General features: G+C 40.6%; 2 protein-coding genes and 1 pseudogene across 7 annotated transcripts in view; 2 read left to right on the top strand and 1 right to left on the bottom strand.

Moving 5' to 3' along the window:
- IFT56 (intraflagellar transport 56) overlaps positions 1-8,233 on the top strand; it is an 84,805-nt gene extending 76,572 nt beyond the window's left edge. Inside the window, exon 19 of the mRNA XM_063641658.1 lies at positions 7,923-8,233. Within this exon, the coding sequence (XP_063497728.1) occupies positions 7,923-7,955 (33 nt within the window). The 3' untranslated portion in view covers positions 7,956-8,233. The remainder of the gene's footprint in view (positions 1-7,922) is intronic.
- Positions 8,234-9,541: 1,308 nt separating this feature from the next.
- On the bottom strand, positions 9,542-9,889 carry LOC134736926 (large ribosomal subunit protein eL43-like; annotated as a pseudogene).
- Positions 9,890-13,194: 3,305 nt separating this feature from the next.
- UBN2 (ubinuclein 2) overlaps positions 13,195-24,651 on the top strand; it is a 99,668-nt gene continuing 88,211 nt past the window's right edge. For 5 of the 6 annotated variants that reach the window (XM_063641648.1, XM_055284160.2, XM_055284162.2 and 2 more), the window contains exons 1-2: positions 13,195-13,992; positions 19,016-19,108. In XM_063641648.1, coding sequence (XP_063497718.1) covers positions 13,540-13,992; positions 19,016-19,108 — 546 coding nt within the window. In that variant the 5' untranslated portion in view covers positions 13,195-13,539. The remainder of the gene's footprint in view (positions 13,993-19,015; positions 19,109-24,651) is intronic. The other variant, XM_055284161.2, reaches the window with a different exon arrangement.

Consider the following 24,651-nt stretch of genomic DNA (forward strand, 5'->3'; position numbering starts at 1 on the left):
CATATAAAATATTATAGATCTTAGAAAAATTCACAGAAGTGGAAAATCCTGGTTAGAGAGTATGAACGTTTATAATTTTGACAGATACTGCTGATTTGCCATATACAGAAGATTTTTCCAATTTCCATCTCCACCAGCAATGAATGCAACTGATTGTTTCCTCACATGTTCAGCAACGCAGTGTTAGCCATTTTTACAATGTGTCAACCTGAAAGATGAAAAGTAGTGCCTCTGTATAGTATTATAGATAAATGTCTATTTTGTTTTGTTTTGTTTTGTGGTTATAGTCTTTGCCAGAATTGGAATCTGTTTTGCTTGAGTCATGATAAGAAGTTGGAAGGTTTTCTTCCATGCTGTATTACTTTAAATAATATTAAACCTATTTTTCTATAAATGCTTGGTTGGATTCCCCTGTAAAACTGTCTGGTCCTAGTTTTTTTGTTTTGTTTTGTTTTGTTTTTGAGACAGGGTCTCACTCTGTCGCCCAGGCTGGAGTGCTGAGGCGTGATCATGGTTCACTGCAGCCTTGAACTCCTGGGCTCAAGTGATCCTCCCACCTCAGCTTCCCAGGTAGTTAGGACTACAGGCATGCACCACCATGCCTGGACAGTTTTTTAAAAATTTATGTAGAGAGAGGGTCTTGCTATGTTGCACAGATTGCTCTTGAACTCCTGGCCTCAAGCAATCTGGCCTCAAGCAATCTTCCCAAGCAATCTTCCCACCTTGGCCTCCCAAAGTACTGAGAATACAGGGCAACATTCTTGATTTCTTTTATAGTAACTCGTCTGGATTTTCCGTCTTTTCTGAAACCAGTTTTGTTATCCTTTTTTATGGATAAGCCATCACTGTAATTCACATTTTTACACAAAGCTTCCTGAATCTTTTTTTTTTTTTTTTTTTTTTTTTGAGACAGAGTCTCGCTCTGTCACCCAGGCTGGAGTGCAGTGGCGCAATCTTGGATCACTGCAACCTCTGCCTCCTGGGTTCAAGAGATTCTCTTGCCTCAGCCGCCCGAGTAGCTGGGATTATAGGTGTTTGCCACCATGCCTGGCTAATTTTTATATTTTTAGTAGAGAAGGGATTTCAGGCGTTTGCCACCATGCCTGGCTAATTTTTGTATTTTTAGTAGAGACGTGATTTCACCATGTCAGCCAGGCTGGTCTCACACTCCTGACCTCGTGATCTGCCTGCCTTGGCCTCCCAAAGTATTCGGATTACAAGCGTGAGCCACCGCGCCTGGCTCTTTTTTTTTTCTTTTTGAGACAGAGTTTCGCTCTGTCCCCCAGGCTGGAGTACAGTGGAATCTTGGCTCACTGCAACCTCCACCTCCAGGGTTCAAGCTATTCTCCTGCCTCAGCCTCACGAGTTGCTGGGATTACAGGTGCCTGCCACCAGGCCCGGCTAAATTTTTTTTGTATTTTTAGTAGAGATGGGGTTTTGCCATGTTGGGCAGGCTGGTCTAGAACTCCTAACCTCTAAGTGATCTGCCCTCCTCGGCCTCCCAAAGTGCTGGGATTACAGGCGTGAGCCACTGTGCCCAGCCCATCCTGCATTGTTTTGTTCTGCTATCTCATGTTGTAAACATCAGATGGATTGCCTGACAGGCCCCTTACCCTTTCTTGGAATAGCATCTTGCCCCCTAAGCCCCTTCCACCTAATCAGAAGCTCCTGGTAGCCATACCTTTCCTCACAGTTGTTTGACCTAGGAGTGAGCCTTGGCCTCCCAAAGTACTGGGATTACAGGCATGAGCCACCGAGCCGGCCTAAAAATTTTAAAAGATGCAAATGTTCTGCTATCAGAGTTTGCCCCAAGGCTAAACAAGCACAGCTGGGCTGTCTCCATAGTTAAATCTACGGGTCTCTCTTCTGTTTCTAAGACTGTCCCAAAATAGGTCAATCACAGATCCTTCCCTAGAATTTTGGAGGTAGGTGTAAGGGTCTTCAGTCTTAGTCTGGACTGGTCCCTTCAACAAAGAAGGTATTTTTTAAAATTGCTAATTATAATAAGGCCATATTTTTAACCATGTAACTTGGGGAGTAGAGAAAACTAATCCACAGAGAGGGGAACAGAATGAAGTAGATCTTAGATGCATAAATGAGACAGAGATAAAATTGCCTGGAATCCATATGATTTTTTAAACTCCCAATTCTGGTTCCATCTTCTTGGGACCTGACTGCAATCCTTCCCTTGGATTCTGGGAGATATCCCTACCTCTGCTATAAAAACTTTTCTGTTTAAACTAGCTTAAGTTGATTTTATAGTGCATGCAACCAAAAATTCTAACACATTCTTCAGTTCTAATTCCCACTGCCCCTCTTCTGGCTGTGTTCTGTCGGGGCAGCTCACTCCACCTTCCCAGGCTGTTGAGTTCATCTCTAAACTATAGTCATGCCTGCCTCTTTTCTTTCCCTTCTTTCCTCTTTCTTTCTTTCTTTCTTTCTTTCTTTCTTTCTTTCTTTCTTTCTTTCTTTCTTTCTTTCTTTTCTTTCTTTCTTTTTCTTTCTTTCTTTTTCTTTCTTTCTTTCCTGCCTTCCTTCCTTCCTTCCTTTCTTTCTTTCTTTCTTTTTCTCTTTCTCTCTCTTTCTCTCTTTCTCTCTTTCTTTCTCGGAGTCTCGCTCTGTCACCCAGGCTGGAGTGCAGTGGCATGATCTCAGCTCACTGCAACCTCCACCTCCTGGGTTCAAGCAATTCTCCTGCCTCAGCCTCCTGAGTAGCCGGGACTATAGGCATGTGCCACCATGCCTGGCTAATTTTTGTATTTTTAGTAGAGGTGGGGTTTCACCATGTTGGCCAGGCTGGTCTCAAACTCCTGACCTCAGGTGATCCACCCGCCTCAGCCTCCCAAAGTGCTGGGATTACAGGTGTGAGCCACCGTGCCCAGCTATGCCTGCCCTTTTCTATTTATCCATATTCTCATCAAGTCCCCATTTCCTCCATCAAGTTTTCCCTGACTATTCTAAATTTCGTTGATTTCTCCCTCCTCTGAATTTCCATGTTGCATTTATATATTGGAAGAGCTGAAAAATGTTACCCCAGCTATGCCAAATAACACTCAAAGCTTTTTAAATCTCAAGCCTCTGAGTGAATTTCACATGGAATCTTTTAGTCTTTCCGCTTCTGCAGTGAAATTCCCACAGCCTTGACCCATGGTTACAATCTCATCAACCTATTCAAGACTAAATTGGCTGGGCGCGGTGGCCCACGCCTGTAATCCCAGCACTTTGGGAGGCCGAGGCAGGTGGATCACCTGAGGTCAAGAGTTCAAGACCAGCCTGGCCAACAGGGCGAAACTCTGTCTCTACTAAAAATACAAAAAAAAAGATAGGCGGGCATGGTGACAGCCACCTGTAATCTCAGCTACTGGGGAGGCTGAGGCAGGAGAATCACTTGAACCTGGGAAGCGGAGGTTGCAGTGAGCCAAGATCGCGCCATTGCACTCCAGCCTGGGCGACAAGAGTGAAACTCCATCTCAAAACAAAACAAAACAAACAAAAAAAGCCAGGACTAAATCTACTATTAATTTATTATTTCACCACTTCCAGCACAATTTGCAACAAAACAAGTTTTGCTCAAGGGAACTGTTCAACATTAATTAAAAAACAAAATTAATATACTTTATAAGCACAAAAACTGAATAGTACATAAAATGTCCATTATAAGTTCACAGTATAAACAAATGGTGGTATATTCATAAATGGAATACTATACAGCAGGAAAAAGGATAAACTACTGATGATATGCAGTAACATGAATTTCAAAACCATTGTGTTGAGAGAAAGAAGCCAGACATAATATATAAATACATATTGCAATGATTCCATGAACGTAAGTTTCAAGAACAGGCAAAACTTATCTGTGGTGATGGATGTCAGAATGGTTACCTCTGGGAGCATATGGACTGGAAAGGGGAAAGATGGACCTTTAGAGGTGATGGAAATCTTATACATCTTGAATGGATAGTGGTTAAAGGAATGTGTGCAAAGGGTAAAATTCATCAAGTCGTATGCATCTTTCTGTAAGTCTAGAATCCCTTAATTAAAAAAAAAATTTTTTTCTTTTTTAGACAGAGTCTCACTTTGTCACCCAGGCCTGGAGGGCAGTGGCACAATCTCTGCCCAACCGATTCTCCTGCCTCAGCCTCCCAAGTAGCTGGGACTACAGGTGTGAGCCACCATGCCAGGCTAATTTTTTTTTTTTTTTTGAGAGGGAGTCTTGTTCTGTCACCCAGGCTGGAGTGCAGTGGTGCAATCTCGGCTCACTGCCAGCTCCGCCTCCCAGGTTCACGCCATTCTCCTGCCTCAGCCTTCTGAGTAGCTGGGACTACGGGTGCCCACCACCACCACGCCCGGCTAATTTTTTGTATTTTTAGTAGAGACGGGGTTTCACCATGTTAGCCAGGATGGTCTCGATCTCCTGACCTCATGATCCGCCTGCCTTGGCCTCCCAAAGTGCTGAGATTACAGGTGTGAGCCACAGCGTCTTCTTTTTTTTTTTTTTTAAACTAGAAATGGGGTTTCACCATGTTGGCCAGGCTGGTCTCGAACTCCTGACCTCAGGTGATCCTCCTGCCTTGGCCTCCCAAAGTACTGGGATTACAGGCATGAGCCACCGTGCAGGCCTAAAAATTTTAAAAGATGCAAATGTTCTGCTATCAGTTTGCCCCAAGGCTAAACAAGCACAGCTGGGCTGTCTCCATAGTTAAATCTACAGGTCTCTCTTCTGTTTCTAAAACTGCGCCACATAATATCCCTTTTGAGATCAGTTCTCAGTGTTGTAAATATACACCAAGAGATTTTTTTTATAAATTCTTATATACATACACATACATAGATACATGCATATACAAATAATACATTAGTTCTCCCTTTTAACAAAATGTTCCTCTTTTTATCCTAATGGTAGTATATTAAATAATAGTCTGCATATTCCTTTTTTCACTTAAGAATAGATTTTGGTAATTAATGTTTTAAAAGATTGCATAGAATTCGATTGCATGGATTTACTCAAAATAAGAGACATGTACACCAAAATCATTTTTTGAAATATATCATCTTTTGGCAAAGATTAAAACATTTGATAACATAAGTTGCCAAGGGGATTGGGAAATACAGACCCTCATGTATTGCCAGTGGAATATAAATCAGTACTTTCTATGGAAGGCAATTTATCAAAGTTAGAAATACACATATTATTTTGTTCAGCAATTGAGTTAGGTTGAACATATTTCATTCATATAAGAGCCTCATATTTCCTTTCCTGTGAACTATTTGTTCATATCTTTCTCCATTTTTCTTTTTTTTTTTTTTTTTTTTTGAGACGGAGTCTTGCTCTGTCGCCCAGGCTGGAGTGCAGTGCAGTGGCACGATCTCGGCTCACTGCAAGCTCCGCCTCCCGGGTTCACGCCATTCTCCTGCCTCAGCCTCTCCGAGTAGCTGGGACTACAGGCGCCCGCCACCACGCCCGGCTAATTTTTTTGTATTTTTAGTAGAGACGGGGTTTCACCGTGGTCTCCATCTCCTGACCTCGTGATCCGCCCACCTTGGCCTCCCAAAGTGCTGGGATTACAAGCGTGAGCCACTGCGCCCGGCCTATCTTTCTCCATTTTTCTAAGAGGTTATTGTTGTTTCTTTGATCTGCAGGAGTTCCTTATAGATTAGGGAAATTTACTCTTTGTGAAATGTATTGTAATTTTTTTTTCCAGTTTTGTCATTAATCTTTTGATTAATGCTATTGAAGCAGTTGAAATTATCAGTCATACTTGGAAAGGCCTTTCTTAGTCTGTTATTTTTTTAATCTCAGCCTATTTCTTCTACAAATATTATAACTTCTTTTTTCTATTTAAAACATTTATTCACTAGAAATTTATCCTTTTGTAAGGTGTGAGATAGAATTTTATTCTAGTCTAGATAATTACCTATTTGTCTTAAGCTATTTATTGAATAATCTAAGCTTTCCTCACTGATTTGAAATGCTTGCATATTCAACCAGAAAAAGACAGGAACCATAATAGAAATATGAATAATGATTATAAACAGGCAATTTACACAAGAAGAAACTTAAAAGACTAGCAGACATATGAAGACATGCTCAAATTCCTTAGTCATCAGAGCAGTGCAAATTAAAATAATAATGAATGGCAGAAATTAAACTGTATTTATTGGTGGCAATGCGGCGGGAGAAGAGGAGGTGATACAGCAACCCTCACACCACTGGTGTGACCATTTTGGAGAATAGTCTCTTAATGTGTACAGGCCTGAAGATCCAACGGTTCTTTCCTGGGTCTGTGTCCGAAATAAATTCTCATATAGACTCAAAGAGCACATGACTGAGGATGTCCATAGTTTCACTGTGGTGGTGGTGGGGTTGGGGGTAGTTGGAGGCAAGCTGAGCATCCATCACTGAGGAAGTAAACAGGCAAAATATGCGATTGCAGATTACCACTCAAAAGTTGTTAAAAATAAAAAAAGTTGCAAAGTGAATATATTATACACAGCAGCATGAGTGGTTCTTAAAAATACGGTGTTGAGCAAAAAAAGAAACAGAATGAGATATATAACATAGTAACAAATTACAAATATATGCATGTAAAATAATAATATATACAAGGTCACATACAAAAAGTTAAAATTGGCCAGGCGCGGTGGCTCATGTCTGTAATCCTAGCACTTTGGGAGGCCGAGGTGGGTGGATCACCTGAGGTTAGGAGTTTGAGACCAGCCTGACCAACATGGTGAAACCTCGCCTCTACTAAAAATACAAAAATTAGCCAGGCATGGTGGCAAATGCCTATAATCCCAGCTACTTGGGAGGCTGAGGCAGGAGAATCGCTTGAACCTGGGAGGCAGAGGTTGCAGTGAGCCGAGATTGTGCCACTGCACTCCAGCCTGTGCGACAGAGCGAGACTCTGTCTCAAAAAAAAAAAAAAAAATTTAAAATTTTAGAATTTTTGCCATTGGATGCAATGAATGGAAATAAAGAGGAATTTCACAGAGAGAGAAAAAGACTGATGATGATAATGTGCCACAAACTGTGAAATATGATTAATTCAACCTTCTTTGCCTGAAGTGAAAATTAAAAATAAAAAGGTCGTCAAGGTTACCAATATCTCAGCTCTCATCTTACTAGAATTCTTGGTAGCATTCAACAGTTAGTTGGCTACTCCTACTTTCTTGAAATGTGTTTGTTATAAGATCATGTCACTTTTCTACTTAAAATTTCCCCAATGGCTTCTGGTTTCATTTACAGTAAGATCCAAACTCTTTTTTTTTTGTTTTTGTTTTTGAGACAGGGTCTTGCTCTGTTGCCCAGACTGGAGTGCAATGTTACGATCACAGCTCATTGTAGCCTCAAACTCCCGTGCTCAAGGAGTCCTCCCACTTCAGCCTCTTGAGTAGCTAGGACTACAGGTGTGTGCCACCATGCCTGGTTAATTTTTTATTTTTAGTTTTTTAAGAGACAGGTCTCATTATGTTGTTCAGTCTGGTTTCGAACTTCAGGGCTCAAGTGATCCTCCTGCCTTGGTCTTCCAAAGCGCTGGGAGTATAGGTGTGAGCCACTGCACCTGGCCAGATCCAATCTCTTTATGCCATTCCACGACCTGGCCCTTCGCTCCCTCTCAGATTCCATCTTTGCCCACCCTGCTCACTGCACTTTGGCCACCCTCACCTTTCTTCCAACTCACCAAACCACTCCCTCCATAGGCTTCGTACTTGCTTTTCTTTCTGATACTCTTCCTTTGGATCTTCACAAGGCATTTTGGTCTTTAAACTTATATGTTGTCAAGAAGGGATGAGTAACTTGATCTCACAGGGTATTTTATTATGTATTCATTTATTTGCTAAATAAAACAAGAGTGCCTGATCTGACCTTATAGCATTACAGTTAAATAATATTAAAGGTATTTTGACTTTGTATTCTACAGGAATTGACTTTGACCTCTTCTCAGCCTCCTTGAAGGGCCCCCACTACCCAACAAACGCATTTTGGATTTTCCAAATTTACATGGAAATGCATAAGTAGGTGTGCTCTACCCCTAGTCCCTAGTAACAAAATTACTTTCTCATCACCTGCTCAGTCTCTGCTGGAAGAGACTGAACTAACTTTCAAATTGGTGATCGCAGCCAATTAGAAGTTTGTGAAACAGTTTTGAGGATCACAAGCAGCATTTTAAAAACATGCAATATATTACAACAGAATCTTATGGAAAATATCAGAGTGTACACACTGATCCTTATCCAGGAATACAGACACTCTAACTGCTGATGAAGACAAGGACAGGGAGGGAGGGGTGACTGCAGTCACTGGGATCTCACTGGAGCTCCTAGGTTCCTTTGTTGGACAGAAGACATGGTACAGCCTAATTTTATGTTATCACAACTGCCCATGACTTATGAAATGAAGTAAAGGAGAATTTCATTCAGTGATAAAAAACTCATAATTTTCAACTGGGTTACAGTGAAGAGCTTTAAGTATGTTTTTGGGAAAGCACCATCAGTATGACATGTGTGTGTGAACTATGATATATTAAACTAGTATAAATTGCTCTCAAAGAGATTGTTTTATTATTAGAAGAAAAAGGAATAAGAAAGTGAAAAATACAGAAACATATTCCAATTCAGCTGCTGGGTCTGGAATTATAGTGGAAATACTGAGAAAATGTTAACTCTATCATCAAACATTGACTTTACATCTCATTCTAAAAAGAAAAAGCACTTTTCCTGCAAATGAGTTTAATACCTTCAAAATTAAAAGGACATCTGAGGCTGGGTGCAGTAGCTCACACCTGTAATCCTAGCACTTTGGGAGGTTGAGATGGGCAGATCATGAGGTCAGAAGTTCGAGACCAGTCTGGCCAACATGGTGAAACCCCGTCTCTAAAAATACAAAATTTTCTTTTCTTTTTTTTTTTTTTGAGACGGAGTCTTTCTCTGTCGCCCAAGCTGGAGTGCAGTGGCGCAATCTCGGCTCACTGCAAGCTCCGCCTCCCGGGTTCACGCCATTCTCCTGCCTCAGCCTCCCGAGTAGCTGGCACTACAGGCGCCCGCCAACACGCCCGGCTAAATTTTTTGTATTTTTAGTAGAGGCGGGGTTTCACCGTGTTAGCCAGGGTGGTCTCGATCTCCTGACCTCGTGATCCGCCTGCCTCGGCCTCCCAAAGTGCTGGGATTACAGGCTTGAGCCACCACGCCCGGCCCCAAAATACAAAATTTTCAAAAAATTTCTAAAAATACAAAAATTAGCTGGGCATGGTGGCGCGTGCCTGTAATCCCAGCTACACGGGAGGCAGAGGCAGGAGAATTGCTTGAACTCAGGAGGCAGAGGTTGCAGTGAGCTAAGATCGCACCACTGCACTCCAGCCTGGGTAACAGAGCAAGACTCTATCTCGGGAAAAAAATAAAAGGACATCTGAAAATTTAACATGATGAACTTGTCAATAAGTCCCTCAAATATGTTCCTAAAAAAGGGGGGGAGGGGAGTAGAGTTATTGGCACAATTTCTCAGTTTTTCCACAAATCTTTTTAATTTTTTTAGTTACATAAATTAACCCATTTATTATAGGCTAGTGATGTCTCAAAGAGTAGAGGAGCGTCTACTGGTCTTTCAGTCACTTCAGTCTTCTGATGGTGGACTTTACCGTGAGAGCGGAAGTGGTATTGTAGGTCCACACAATGTGGTTCCTGGATGAAGACACCGCTACTGTCTTCATGCAGGAACCACAGCGCCAGATCCCCACAGCTCATCTCTTCATCTTGGTTTTGCCACAGAAAAGAGCAAAGGTACTTGGCGTACTGGCTGATTTCAATTTTCTTCACCATTTTCTGGAGGGAGGCCCCATAGCGGGTCCTGTATTTACCAACGATTCCAACTTCTTGGTTTAGCGATGTGGCCGTTAACTACGTCCGAGCTCAGAGAGCTGTTCCACAAATCTTAAGGATAAAGACAATCAGTGTGCAAAAGAAATATGGGTCATAGTTAAGTGCTGAAAAACTTCATCCAGTATTTATGGGTATGGTGCACATGCTTTCAGTGACAAATCAGCTGATCAATGAAAAACTATATTTCTTGGCAAAAACACAGTATCAGTGTATTACCTACCACAGAATATTTACAGCAACAATAACTATGATGTAGTAACAGTCCAACTTGCTGAGAGTACTAATACTGAAAGTTGCATAATACTTTTATGCCAGATATGTGTAGCAAGATAACTTTATAGAGGAATTATTGACTGTATAAAGAAAAATATATTCAGAATTTTAAAATAGTTCCCTTGGCTCCATCATGGCAAGTAGTAGCAGCATCTGGGCAGCAGCAGTGATCAGAATGCGGTGAGGGAGATCGTGGACATTCTGCTTGTAGTCCCAGCTACTTTGCAGGCTGAGGCAGGAGAAGGTGGTGAACCTGGAAGGCAGAGCTTGCAGTGAGCCGAGATCGCGCCACTGCAATCCAGCCTGGGCGACAGAGCAAGACTCCATCTCAAAAAAAAAAAAAAGAGATTTCAAGAATTCTGAATACTGGCTTACTGGAAACTCTGGCTATTTGTGTAAAGCTTTGTGAGCAAGGACTTAACCCAGAATTAATAAATAACCAAGGAAATATCACCGGTTATTAAGGAGCTTCGAAAGACTACCAAAGCACAAAAGGCTGCTGAAAACATGACAATCTAACTTTCTGGAGAAATCCTGATATGTCGAGCTCTTTAAGAGGATTTGAAGACTGTGTTGTAATCAAGAACGTACGGGGAAATTACTGCATGCAGTAGTGTAGAAAAATCGTCCTTTTTAAAAGAATTATAGAACCATAGCTTTATAAATCAGTGGGAAAGTGGCTTACAGAGGGAACTATCAGGTGTGTTTACACTGCATCTTATTCACTTTTTAAAATGGCACTGATGTATTGGCATTGATATGTTTATATTTAGGCATTCCTTATTTATAGCTCTAACAACTTTAATTTTCTGAGCAGTCTATCAGATGTTTCTATCTGCTGTGCCTGGGTGAAGTGTGGTGAAACCCATTAGTAATAAGGTGTGGTGGTTATATGACTTGTTGGCGTTTCCTTTATAAACTAATTTTGAATTGTTTATGCACAATAACTATGGATTTATGTTGTACTCTGACAGGATTTCAGCCACCATTTGTGAATTTTGATTTAGGTTCATTATATGAGAATCTTGTTTTTTAAATTAAGAACATGGAAAACATTTCTTGTAATCTGCCCTTTAACAAAGAATATATAGTTTTCAAACAGTTTGTTGGGCAGTTAATAGGGTGAACCAGATCATTTTTATTGACTTAAATAATTAATTTGATTAAACTTGGTATTTTATGAAGAGAATACATTATTACAGCTTAGTACTTCATTTACACAGAAAAATGATTGTCAGGTATGAAATTTATCATGATGTCAGACTAAGATTAAAGAAGAATTTATTACTATGTCGAACATGCATATGCATTATTACTATTCATGACTGCCTATATATCTGAACTAGGTTTTTCAATTTTGATCAGTTTAGAAAAAGAAAAAGATCAAGCGCCATAGTGGATCAGATGTTCATGTACCACTGTCCTCATGAATTCTGGAGTGCAATAAACCTATGAACAGGCAAGAACTTCCATGGCATTAAAATCTTTCCTAATTTGCTTCTATAGGATGTTAACTTTTTTTTACACTGTATTATAAAATATTTTATATTAAATTAACTCTGTTGCGTCTGTTGCTTTTACTTTATCCTAAGCAGTAGGGAAGTATTGTGAAACTTATATTTCAGATATGCACATATATGTTATGTATATATGGGTGTATATTCTGGGTTACAATGTAAAATTTCTTACTGTGGGTTGTGGATCAAAAAGTTGGAAAACTCAGTGGGTTAGAAGATAATGTTGGATAAGTAACACACCTGTAGGAGGATTTGGCCCACAGACCACCAGTTTGCAGTCTCTGAGCTAAATTGTGGAGGATATTGAATACGAGTATACACACATAGAACTCAGTTTGTAGGTAAGTTGTAGCCAGAACAGAGAACGATATAATAAAAACTCTTTGAGAGATATTAATATGACCCCTTCTCAAGGCTGGCGGGAATAGAGACTGAAGGCAGAAAGGTCATTTAAGTATCACTAAGACAATCTAAAAATGAGACCCGAATTCAGAATCAGAAAAGGAGCAACAGGGAAGGAGAGAATGTAGGTAAAACATGGTGCCGAGTAGAAAAGATAGGGTTTTAGAGCTGGGAGAGACCTTTGGAATCATAGATTTCATCACCATCTTCGTCCACGTAGGGAAAGTAACAGGAGAGGAAAAAACGTAACCCTCTCAGAATTTGTCTATGACGTCACACTGACTTAATAAAAGAGATTTCAATAGTTAATCCAGTTAATGCAATTAACAGAAGGCTCGGATTCCCTTCAGGATGTGAAGGGCGAGCCCTCAAATTTACTTTTTATTCAATGGATTAAAATGGCCAGTAATTCTTATCCTTTTAAACCCCACTTCCAATTAATTAATTACAAGTGAGCCTATGGGGCGTGCCCAATCAATTCCTTCCCCATCCTGAAATGGGTCTTTTAGCATTCTTTTAAACAGTACGTTTCCTGAAATACCACTAAACCCTCTTAAGCAGTTTTCTATTATTTCAGCAGTTTAAGCCTTCTGAATGAGCCCAGAACTCCTCATCTGCTTGTTAATTTTCCAACTGCAAAGCGTTATTGAACATTTAATGACCCTGCCCCACGCAACGCCCACTGCGGCCGGGCGAGGGAAACCAGAGTAGGTCGAGGAAGGGGAGCCCTGCGCTTTCGGGAGGGAAGCCGCTGGGGCTAGTCTGGCTGAAGCTGGGCACTTCCTTTTTTCCCTCGATACTTAAGGGTACGGGGACACAGGGCGGGCAGGCAGGCACAACGGCTGGCGCGTCTCTCTACCCTTGCCCAGAGTCTGCCTTGAATAATCAGCTAACAACCCCAATTCCCTTGAACCCAGCGCCGGAGACCCGGCGCCAATGGCTAGGTCGGTCTCAGTCCCATCCCGATGCTAGCCCCGGGAAGCTGCTGGAGCGCCTCTGGTTTCCGGGTGCGAATAGTAAGCTACTCGGGAAACCCCAGAACCCTCCCTTTGAGGAAGGGTGCAGACGGCGTCTCCGTTTCCACGGAAACAGGCCGAGCCATGTCGTCACTTCCGCCGACCTGTCTGGACTCCAGACTGTTGGGAGGAAAAGAGGAAAACTGAGCAACAGCCACGACAGTGGACGCGAGCGTCTCCTCTGTGCGCATGCGCCCGCTCAGCGGCCTGCTTCTATTTATGTGGGGGATCCAACATGGCGGCCGCGGCGACCCTGGCGATGGCGGTGAAGCCCATCAGAACGTAGTAGCGGGGAAGGCGACACGGTCCGCACTCACCGTGGCGTCGGCGGAGACGGCTGAGGGTGGTGGAGGGAAGAAAAGCGAGGGAGAGCAAGAGGAAGGGCGGGCAGGCACGCAGCGCGGCGTAGAAGCGAGCGCCGGCTCGAGCAAAAGCGGAGGGCCAGAACAGTGGGGATGGCGGAGCCGCGCAGAGTAGCGTTCATTAGCTTGTCACCGGTGCGGCACGCGGGGCCCGAGCGTGAGCCCGAGTACCCCCGCGAGCCCCCCCGGCTGGAGCCGCAGCCGTACCGCGAGCCGGCCCGGGCGGAGCCACCGGCCCCGCGGGAGCCTGCCCCCCGCTCGGACGCGCAGCCCCCGCCGCGGGAGAAGCCGCTCCCCCAGCGCGAGGTCAGCCGCTCCGAGCCGCCCATGTCGCTGCAGCGGGAGCCCCCGCGGCCCGAGCCGCCGCCGCCGCTCCCGCCGCTGCCCTTGCAGCCGCCCCCGCCGCGGGAGTCGGCTTCCCGGGCTGAACAGCCGCCGCGGCCGCCGAGGGAGACGGTGCGCCTGGAGCTGGTGCTTAAGGACCCCACCGATGAGAGCTGCGTGGAGTTCAGTTACCCGGAGCTGCTGCTGTGCGGAGAACAACGGGTACAGAAGATTCCTCTCTCCTGCCCCAGACCCCGGGAGCCTCAGGACCCGCCGCCTTTCCCAGCTGGTTTGCACCTTGGGACGCCCACCGAGCGCGTCCAGGTCGCCCCGAGGGTGGGGTGCGGGGGGCCGGGGCCGAGCGGGTGGACGGGGCGGTGAGCGCTGCTTTCTCCACTCCCCGGGGTGGCCGAGGCTCTCACCCGGCTGCGCCGAATCTCCAAACCCCCGGCACTCGCTTCCAACGCCGCGCCGAGCCTGTTTTCTTGTGCACCTTTCGGAACCTCAGATTTTCCTTCTTTCCTTTCTGCTACCCACACAAAATCCTGGGGCCCTGCAGGCCGTGTGGCTGGGTTCTCCCTGTGGCGCTACAGCTGTCGTTCCAGTAGAAAGGAAGAGAAAACCTTGGGGGACACGCCCCCGAGTCTGAAGCAGAGAGATTGTGTAACCCCTCTCGTATCATCCTCATCCTCATCACTGTTTGTTTTGCTGGGCGCCGTGGCTGCTGAGGTGTGCTTGCGTGCCTGTGATATTTTTCTTAATCGAAGGGAATTTAAGAATAATTAAAGGTTTTCAGAGACTTTAGGAATGGAGAAGTGGGTTAATCTGGTTACTAATTTTTCTCTCGTGTTGGTGTTGGAAAACCTTTTTAGCTTTCCTTTTTCGTGGAGTTCGTTCATATTGTAATTGAATGGGAAGGTGTCTCCTGTTTTATTTGACACCTACCCGTCATATTATTTAAGTGTACTATCATTAGTTTATAGAAGAATATTGTACTCAGCCTTTGTAATTTTCGGAGGATGATGAAAAAAATCTCAGCTTTGAATTTTTTAAAACAATTGAAAATATGTAGGTATGATTTTGATGTAAGAGGTGAACAATGGAGAAAGAATAGGGGTTATGTTCGTAATTGTAATTTTTATTGTTGTGGGTTGGTGAATCTTCAGAAGTAAATTAGAAAAGGAAATGATAGATTAACAGTAAAGAAAGAACAGTTTTCTCTGTTGCTTAGCAATTATGCACGTTATTGGGTTTTGCTTTAGCTTGGGTCTAATGGACTCCAGAAGTCACTTGTTTTGTTTTCATCTTCAACTACCTTTATGGTCAAAATGACTGACTGCTTAGTCACAAAGTATCATGTTGAACAGTTTCACTAGATTTTGTTTACTTCATGGCCAGCTAATGTTTTCATCATTATTTAGAAATGTTGTGTGGTCAAATCATTACAAAATGTTTTCAACCAAATTGAGTTGTTTAAAGGTAGAGATCATTTTGGTCACGTCCACCTAAGATTTTGCTCTTTAGACTCACTTGAATGCTCCCTCTTTATAAATGTGAGGTCACTTTTTTCCCAAAAGAATATTAAAAATATTGGATTGGAGCATTTTTCAAACATTGTATTTGAGCTGCTAATCTAAGTTCGTTTGCAGTTTTTGTAATTTTCATAAATTACAGGAGAAAAGCATTATCTTTGGGTAAAAATACATAGCAATAACTACATTTACTGAGTTCTTACTGTATGCTAGACACAGTTCTAAGCACTGCACATGGTTTTTCTAGTAGTCCAACAGAACTCCATGAGGTAAAAACTATTATCCTCACTTTACAAATGTATGTAATTTTATTAGTACTTCTTTCCATAGTGATACAATTTCTTAGTAAAACAAAATTTCTTAAAATTAACTCATATAGTTTAGAGGATTCTGCCAAAATGACGTAAAATGTAAGTCATAGTAGAAATACAAAGACCTTTATTATGTCCCTGTTTATGCTGTAATATTCACACGATGGCAAATTAATAATGTGTATCATTTAATTATAAAAAAGAAAAAGGTTTGACACCCTAGCTTTGTTAACTTGATAACACCGGAAGTACTACTTTCATGCAATAGGAGAAAGAGGAATAATTCCATTTAATTTTTCTTTTTACTTATTAACAGTGTAGGTGTCTATTGGCCCAATTATCTCGTATATCACCTTCTATTTTTTCATATACCTCTGAACAAAACAAAATCCATTGTATATAATCACCTTTGCAGCAAAGATTTGCCACATTTTCCTGTGATTGCTATCAGCGTATATCCTTATTATGCAAGAAAGCATAGAAAACATCTGTTTAAGTAAAATTGTCATGGTTTCATGAAAGGAAATCCTAGAAGAGAGACCATCAAAAAGCAAAATGCGAACATTAGGATTCATCTGGAAAGTTGGTGGTTCCCAAAATTAGAAGAATTAGAAAAGGAAGGGCTCCACATTTTTTGAAATAGCCATCTATCACTAAATAAGATTTTAGCTCCAGATGCTGAAATTGGTAGATGTGGGGCTATTAAAAAAAAAACAAACAACAAAAGGTATGTTACATATGGATACCATTCATATGGGTGCATTTAAATCAGTTCCCTTCTTAAATACTAAATGAACAGTAAAACCCTGATTTACTGGAACACAATCAGAAATTTTTCTATGCTCTATTTGTATTAATGAGGAAAGCACAATTAAATAATTTACGTTGGGAAAATATGAAAAAAGCAAAACCACAGGTTAGCTAAACCTTTAACCTTATTGTCTCTAGGCAGTACAGTGCTGTGATTGAGATGGTTTAGGATGATGACCGGCATTGGAATCATCTCTATCCTGAAAGATTAATTTGGTCACCATTTCTGGCTAAAGGGTAATAGTGCATTTTAGAAATAAATTTTGGCAATGATTGATACACAAGAAAAGGTTTAACTCTTAGTAAACCAGAAAAATCAGTTAACCAGAACACCCATTTGTGAACATGCTTAATTGAACATTTACTGTAAAAAGAAAAATAAGTGATTATAGTGTGTTAATATAACTATACTATTTGAGAATTCCATGGTATTTCATTGTTTGCATATTTTTGATGAAATTTGTGAAAGACCTCCTGAAAATGGTATTGATGAGTTAAGATCAAAGGACAAAATTATTGCATCAGTTTTGCATGTGGGTAGTTGGTAATTTTCAGATTTTTTTTCACCTGAAAAAACAAAAATGCTTAGTGTTGATTGGGGGAGGGTGTTTATTCTTAACTGTAAAAGAAAAGTGAGTCCATTTTCTTAAATTTGTTTTTGTAGGCTGTCAAGAGAAAATAAGAGCTGTACTTTTGATACCTACATAAAGTACATAAAATATTTTAGAATGGCATATAAAGTGATTCTTATTAAAAATATAGATCCATGTGTTTATATTTATACATATAAAATGAGTCATACCGTAGTAAGTATTTGGGCTTCACAGTGCATGAGGGAGCAGTTTGTAATAGGCATGGCAATTGCTTACTGTCCGTAACCTGAGCCTCTAGTTAAGGCTATACCCTGGACATGCCTAGGATTCCTTATTAGTTTATTCTCACTAGTTTATTCCCTTTTGGATCATGTTTCTGTTTTGCATTGGTAAATTTTTATATATTTATTTATTTATTATGTTTTTTGAGATGAAGTCTCACTCTGTCTCGACCAGGTTGGAGTGCAGTGGCGCAATCTCAGCATGTCAGCTCACTTGCAACTTCCACCTCCCAGGTTCAAGCGATTCTCCTGTCTCAGCCTCCTGAGTAGCTGGGACTACAGGCATGTGCCACACACCCAGCTAGTTTTTGTATTTTTAGTAGAGATGGGGTTTCACCATGTTGGCCAGCCTGGTCTTGAACTCTTGACCTCAGGTGATCCACCCACCTTGGCCTCCCAAAGTGCTGGGATTACAGATGTGAGCCTCTGTGCCCGGCCTTTCATTGGAAACTTCTATTGGGGTGAACTTTTCTATAAATTTATTACTTATTACAATAACTTTAAAAATTGATTCTAAAGTTAACTCCTTTAAAGAAGTATCCCTATATTCTAATGTCCCAAGTGTGAGGAATTGTCTCATATTCATTCTGTCCACATTTTTCTATCGTGTTTTTTAGACCGATCATGTCTCAACCTTTATATCCAGGATGAAGTGTCTCAGTTTCAAAGTGTGCAAATCTTCTTCTGCATTTTTTCTTGCTCTTCAGGGTCCATTGAATCTATATCAGTATTTCAGTTGTAGTATACCTTCATTTTTAATTACCTGAGTCCATTGTCTGAAATTGGATAAAAGTAGTATTTTTATCCTTGTTTTGGTTTTTTTGTGCATTGAAAACCATATATATGTTTGTATACTAAAATAGAAGACTTAAGGATGTGATCGCTATTTTTGTTTTGTTAAATAGATGGTTCATGTGGGCTTCTAGCTCTGTGTGTGTGTGCTTTAAACCATGTATTATAATAAACTTTCACTTTCCCCTACTAGAAGAAAGGCATGGTAATGTAATCTTTTTGCAGCTATTTCTCTTTTCTAGCTTTGTTTAAAAGTAATGTGTATTCCCTGAATGGATATCCATTGACAGGATATTGGTGATACAATGGTTGTTGATACTGGACCTCAACAGAAAGCCTTAGCCGCTACACACACAGTGTTAACTCACAGGCAGATGATTAAGTGTTGATTTTAATTAATAATCTAGAGCTCCTTTTAGAAGCATTTCCTGATCAAAGTAGTTAATCTTTGTTAGTGAAGATATCAATCTAGAGTTATAAGTGAGATTGTCGTATTTAGCTAGGGTTCCTGGGGATTTTTTTCCTTGTTATTTTGGATGAGGTGACCATATGATCATTTTGCAGGTGAAGACAATTTGGATTGTTGAGTTCTTACTCATCCAAACACTGTGAAATGTATATGAGTCCATTACAACTGGAAATATTTTTTGCTATAACCAACTTTTTTTAGTTTTAATACTTCTGACTTACTTGTTAGTATTAGGAAAAGTTGTCTCATATTGATTAAATTTAAGATGCAGTCTCTGAGTAATAATATAATTAATTATATAACATGTTATATATTCTCACTAGTTTATGTCCTTTCAGATCACATTTATTGAAATAGAATTGAGGTGGTTGTTACATAATGATAAATACATAAACAATAATACTATTTGTAATACTAATGGATACTTCTGTTTCTTTTCCCATTCACCTTGAATCAGAAGAAGCTCATTCACACGGAAGACCCGTTTAATGATGAACATCAGGAGAGGCAAGAGGTGGAAATGTTGGCTAAGAAGTTTGAAATGAAATATGTGAGTATAATAAACTGATCACTTAGGTAATTTTATCGTTTTGACCTGTTTGCTTTCTGTGGCTGGTTGGGAGGGCCTATAAATATCCATTGCCTGCGTTACCTTGTTCTCACCAATGGAAACCAAATGAATGGTTAGACAGTCAAAGATTCCAGTAGGCTTGTGATAGTTAAAGTAGCCATCATTCATTTTTATTTTTATTTATTTATTTTGGAAACAGGGTCTCACTCTGGCGCCCAGGTTGGAGTGCCGTGGTGCAGTGTTGGCTCACTGCAACCTCCGCCTCCCAGGTTCAAGCGATTCTCATGCCTCAGCCTCCCAAGTAGCTGTGACTATAGGGGCAACACCACACCCAGCTAATTTTTTGTATTTTTAGTAGAGATGGGGTTTCACCATGTTGGCCAGGCTGGTCGTGAACTCCTGACCTCAAGTGATCCATCCTGCCAAGTAGCCATCATTTATTATAGTCTTTCTAGAGTCTGAGCGGTTTGCTTTACATATATTATCTCCAATCTTTGTAATAAAACCACAAGCTAAGTAATATTGACCATATTTTACAGATGAGGAAACTGAGGCTCTGAGTTCAAGATTAAGTAGCTGATATAATGTCACACAGTGGCAAGAGTAGGCTACAGGTCCAGGTCTGTGTAGCTTTAACTCTATTCCCTTTCTGCCACCATCGAGAATGCTATTTTAATTCCTTTGGTATAGTAGTTCTGAAACCTTCCTGCCTCCTAAGAGTTTGAGAGTGAATGTGTGTACTTCTAAGCTCATTGCGTCAGACTCAGAACCAGCATGAGACTTCTTTGAAAGTGTCCGGTTTATGCTAAATATTCATGTACATTTTATATTCAATGCCACAACATAGTGATGTTTGTTTGAATATAAAAATATTTTTTAATTACCTGATTAAGTTGCTTAACATTTTTCTCAAATTTTCTAGTATTACTAAATTTGTAGAAAGCCCCACTCCTCACCCCACATTTACACTATGGCTTTAAATACTCTTGGCACTTTGCTAAAACATAACCCAGTTGAGAAGCAACATCTTATCCCTCTGATTCCTCTGTGAGCATTGAAAAATATCCCACAAGAGAAAGGATATCAGCTCACATTGGCCTTGTCATTCATACTACCCTCAATATACAACTGGGATCTTGACCCATATGTGCTGGCTCCTTGTGGTAATTAAGAAACCATTTGAAGGTAGAAGAAGTAGATGAGAATAGATTGGAATTGGAGTCAGGTCCTAGGCCATACTTTGTCATCTACCAATTGTGTCCTTTTGGTGAGGTTTTTTAGCTTTGGGCCACAGTTTTCTTTTTCTCTCTTTTTTCTTTTTTTCTAAGACAGAGTCTCTGTCACTCAGGCTGGAGTGCAGTGGTGTGATCTGGGCTCACTGTAACCTCCACCTCCCGGGTTCAAGCAATTCTCCTGCCTCAGCCACCTGAGTAGCTGGGATTACAGGCATGCACCACCATGCCTGGCTAATTTTTGTATTTTTAGTAGAGATGGTTTCACCATGTTAGCCAGGCTGGTCTCGAACTCCTGACCGCAACTGATCTATCCACCTTGGCCTCCCAAAGAGCTGGGATTACAGGCGTGAGCCATTGGGCCTGGCCAAGGCCACAGTTTTCCCATCTATAAATTGAGAGGTTCAGATTTTTCAGAGACCCTATTGGTTCTCTATTCTGTGACTATATAATAATAAATTTAGGGATGGACTGGTGGGTTTTTAAATAGAAGGAATAGCGTTGTAGTATTTAATTACAATGTAATCTTTTGAGACTATATTGTATCATGATGTATAAATCGTAAAATCCTATAGGATGTATAAATCCTAGCATGTATAAATCGTAAAATACTGTGCTTTTTATACAAGTTACACATTGGTTACACTTAATGTTTTAACCAGCTAGTACACTTATGTGGCTCAAAATTCAAAAATTAAAAATCTTCCTTTTGTTGTATTGCCCACCCATGGAATCCCACTTCCTAGGCAAGTAACATTCCTATGGTACTAGAGATATATCTCTGTACATATGCATCTATTCCTTTCCCACCCCCTTTTTATACATATTATAGAATTGTACACACTTAAGCTCTTTGCTTTTTATTTACTGTATCTTAGTATATTTGCGGGGGTCATACCAGGACAAAGTGCTTTCTCTCCCTTTTTTTTGAGGCTGCATGCTGTTTCATTGCATGGAACTGTCACACTGTAACCAGTCCCCAAATGATTTAGGTTGTTTTCAAAAATTTGCCCTTATTAATAGTGCTGCAGTAAATTAGTCTGTAAAATGGCATTTTACACAATTTCAAGTTTATCTCTAGGACAGATTCCTAGAAGTAGACGATTCAGGTCGGAGGATTTATGCATTTATAATTTTAGTATATATTACTAAATTACCAGTCCTACTCCCTCCATCACTATATTAGAGTGTCTTTTTTTTTTTTTTTTTTTTTTTTGAGACAGTTTCACTCTTGTTGCACAGGCTGGAGTGCAATGGCGCGATCTCGGCTCACTGCAACCTCCACCTCCCAGGTTCAAGCAGTCCTTCTGCCTCAGCCTCCCAAGTAGCTGGGACTGCAGGCATGCACCACCATGCCCAGCTAATTTTTTGTATTTAGTAGAGACAGGGTTTCACCATGTTGGTCAGGCTGGTCTCGAACTCCTGACCTTAGGTGATCCACCGCCTTGGCCTCCCAAAATGTTGGGATTACAGGTGTGAGCCACTGCGCCCAGCCTAGAGTGTCTGTTTTGCCGTGGGTTACAAAATCAAGGATTAGAATTGCCCTTTGCAAATGGAAAAATTCCTATATATAATCCTATAAGTAAAGTGATTCAGTATATGACGCACTACCTTAAAGTTAGCATTAAGTCTTCTTAGTTAACCCTAGGATAGTATCTGGCATAGAAAGACCAGCGTTCTGAAGAAGTTGTTTGATGCGTGAAATTGAGTTTCAGTTGACTTAGATATATTCAAGCCTTGTTATTTTGATTACAGTGATAAAATATTACTCTTGTTATAATCTAAATTAATAGGCCATATTTCTTGTCTGGATTTTTATTTTGCTGACTTACTCTCTTATTTCCATTCTAATTAGAGATTGTATGTATATTAACCAAAAAGCATGCCCAAGTGTTATATCTATGAGTATTAAGTGTGTGTGTGTGTGTGTGTGTGTGTGTGTGTATGTATATATATTTATTTGGTAGAGACAGGGTCTTGTTGTGTTGCCTAGGCTGGTCTTAAACTCCTGAGCCTAGGCAATCCACCTGCGTCAGCCTCCCAAAGTGCCGAGTTTACAGATATGAGCCACTGTACCCAGCCTAAATATATATATATATATTTTTTTTTTTTTAAATAATTATTTGGAACCTTTTAAGAAAATCATCAGGCCAAAAGTGACCTGAGAGAAGATACATTGTCCTGCCAGGTGCTATAGGCCTAGAGCTCTAGGCTATCACAAAATCTCTCTCTCAAGCTACGATGATCTTTATTGGTGTTTGGGGCAGGTGTTGCAGCAGTTGAACATCAGTGATATCAGAAATTATAGGGAGTATAAAATTGTAAAAAGAGCACCCTGCATTGAATTTATGGGGTTCTCCCTCCCATTGTGTCCTATTTTTGTGGCCATGTTCTGTTTTCTGTTATGTTGTTCTTATGCTCAGGTAATGTGACAGTTCATATTCAGCATCAATTACTAAATGGTTTTTTGGGAAAAGGTCAATATGACTATTAAGTACTTATTTTTACCTAGATTATACTAAATTGGTTGTTGTACATAAATCTTTTTAAATAGCTAAGTCCAAGTTTTGACATTTCTACAACTGTCTAGGCTCCAGATTCATCTTGATGGTTAGAAAGGAGGCAGGATACAGGTAAAAGAGGCTCCCATGCCTCTCTTTATTCCCAGTTAAGGCTCCAGAATGTTTAGGCAAAACATCTTGGTTTCCAATTCAGTTTTTAGATGGTCTCTAGGTAATATATGCCTTTTATGAGGCCACCTATACTCTATACTCGGGAGTAGGATGCTTCAGTTTGATGGGTATAGACTTGTTCTCTTAGCCTTATAGGACATAGGATAACCTATAATTGTTGGAAGATTTCTCTTAGTGATTTTTTTCTCACTCCATTACCCCAGCCATTTGGAAAGATCATACTGTCCTAGAATTGGATATAAATTCAATAATCTAAATGAAAGCACCTAACACAATACCTTGTGCCTAGCAGGGGCTCAGTTAAGACTATTTGAATCTGAATGACTCTCTGAATAGGAAGACATATATTCTGCCAGGCATTTATTAATAATCATGAAATCACATTATAACTTTAAAAAAAAATCTGCTTACTGTGCTATATAGACCTTGAATACCATCTTTCACGCTTAGTTCTATGTGATTTTGGGCTCTCAGAGCCCTAGTAGTTTCATATTTGTTTTAAAAAGAAGGGTAAGGGTAGATTTGATAGTAGAAAAGTAATTCTGAGCAGTCTTATAAATAAAACAGTTGACCAAATGGAATAACACTGTTTTTACTCAAAGACAAATTATTCTTCTAAATACTCTTGATTTTCTTGAGACCCTGTCTCTAATAAGAATAAGAATAATAAAATCAGCTAGGTGAAGTGGCCCGTGCCTGTAATCCCAGCCCTTTGGGAGGCCGAGGCGGGCAGATCACCTGAGGTCAGGAGTGCAGCCAGCCTGGCCAACATGGTGAAACCTTTCCATCTCTACTAAAAATACAAAAATTAGCTGGGCATGGTCGTGGGTACCTATAATTCCAGATATTCGGGAGACTGAGGCAGGAGAATCCCTTGAACCCAGGAGGCAGAGATTGCAGTGAGCCGAAATCATGCCATTGTACTCCAGCCTGGGTGACAAGCAAGAATCCAGCTCCCCCCCCCAAAAAAAGTCTTGATTTTCTTTTGTATGACTTGTAAAAGTGATTCTTTCCAGACAATGTTTTAAAGAATGGCAGTATCCTGGAATAACTAATTTCTGATGAGTAACTTCTTCACAGTAAATACTACTTGGCTAAGTGGAAAGAAATATAATTTTGTCTTAAAATAATTATAGATTATTGTTTTAAACTGTCTTCAAATGTGAAACTGATACCAAGTAGTTAGTTTTGAAAGCATTTGTGTACTGTTTCTGGGAGTTGTAAGAATCATATCAATTACTCATATTATTAGTTGATCATCCACACTTGCTGAGGGGTTAGAGCTTCCTTGGGAACTTCATAGGCTGGTTAACCTGTTTGTTTTGGCCTTATGTGAGGTCTGGTCCCTAAGGATGATCTCCATATAGAGCTTTGGGCAAACTTGTTGACACCACCACAAAGTAAATTCTACTTGCAAAACACAAATACCAGTGGATTTAGGGTTTTGTAGACCAATACTAGTATGATATTACATGTACAATAAAAATGTAAAATAATCTTTCAGAGCAAACTGGGGGAGGGGAGAGGGCCTTAAAAAAAGGGCAAAGAGGAATCCTAGCTCAAATAATAATTTCTTTATTGCAGTTACCCATTCTAA

This window comes from Symphalangus syndactylus, chromosome 6 (genome assembly GCF_028878055.3).
Source record: "Symphalangus syndactylus isolate Jambi chromosome 6, NHGRI_mSymSyn1-v2.1_pri, whole genome shotgun sequence".
Taxonomy (NCBI): Eukaryota; Metazoa; Chordata; class Mammalia; order Primates; family Hylobatidae; genus Symphalangus; species Symphalangus syndactylus.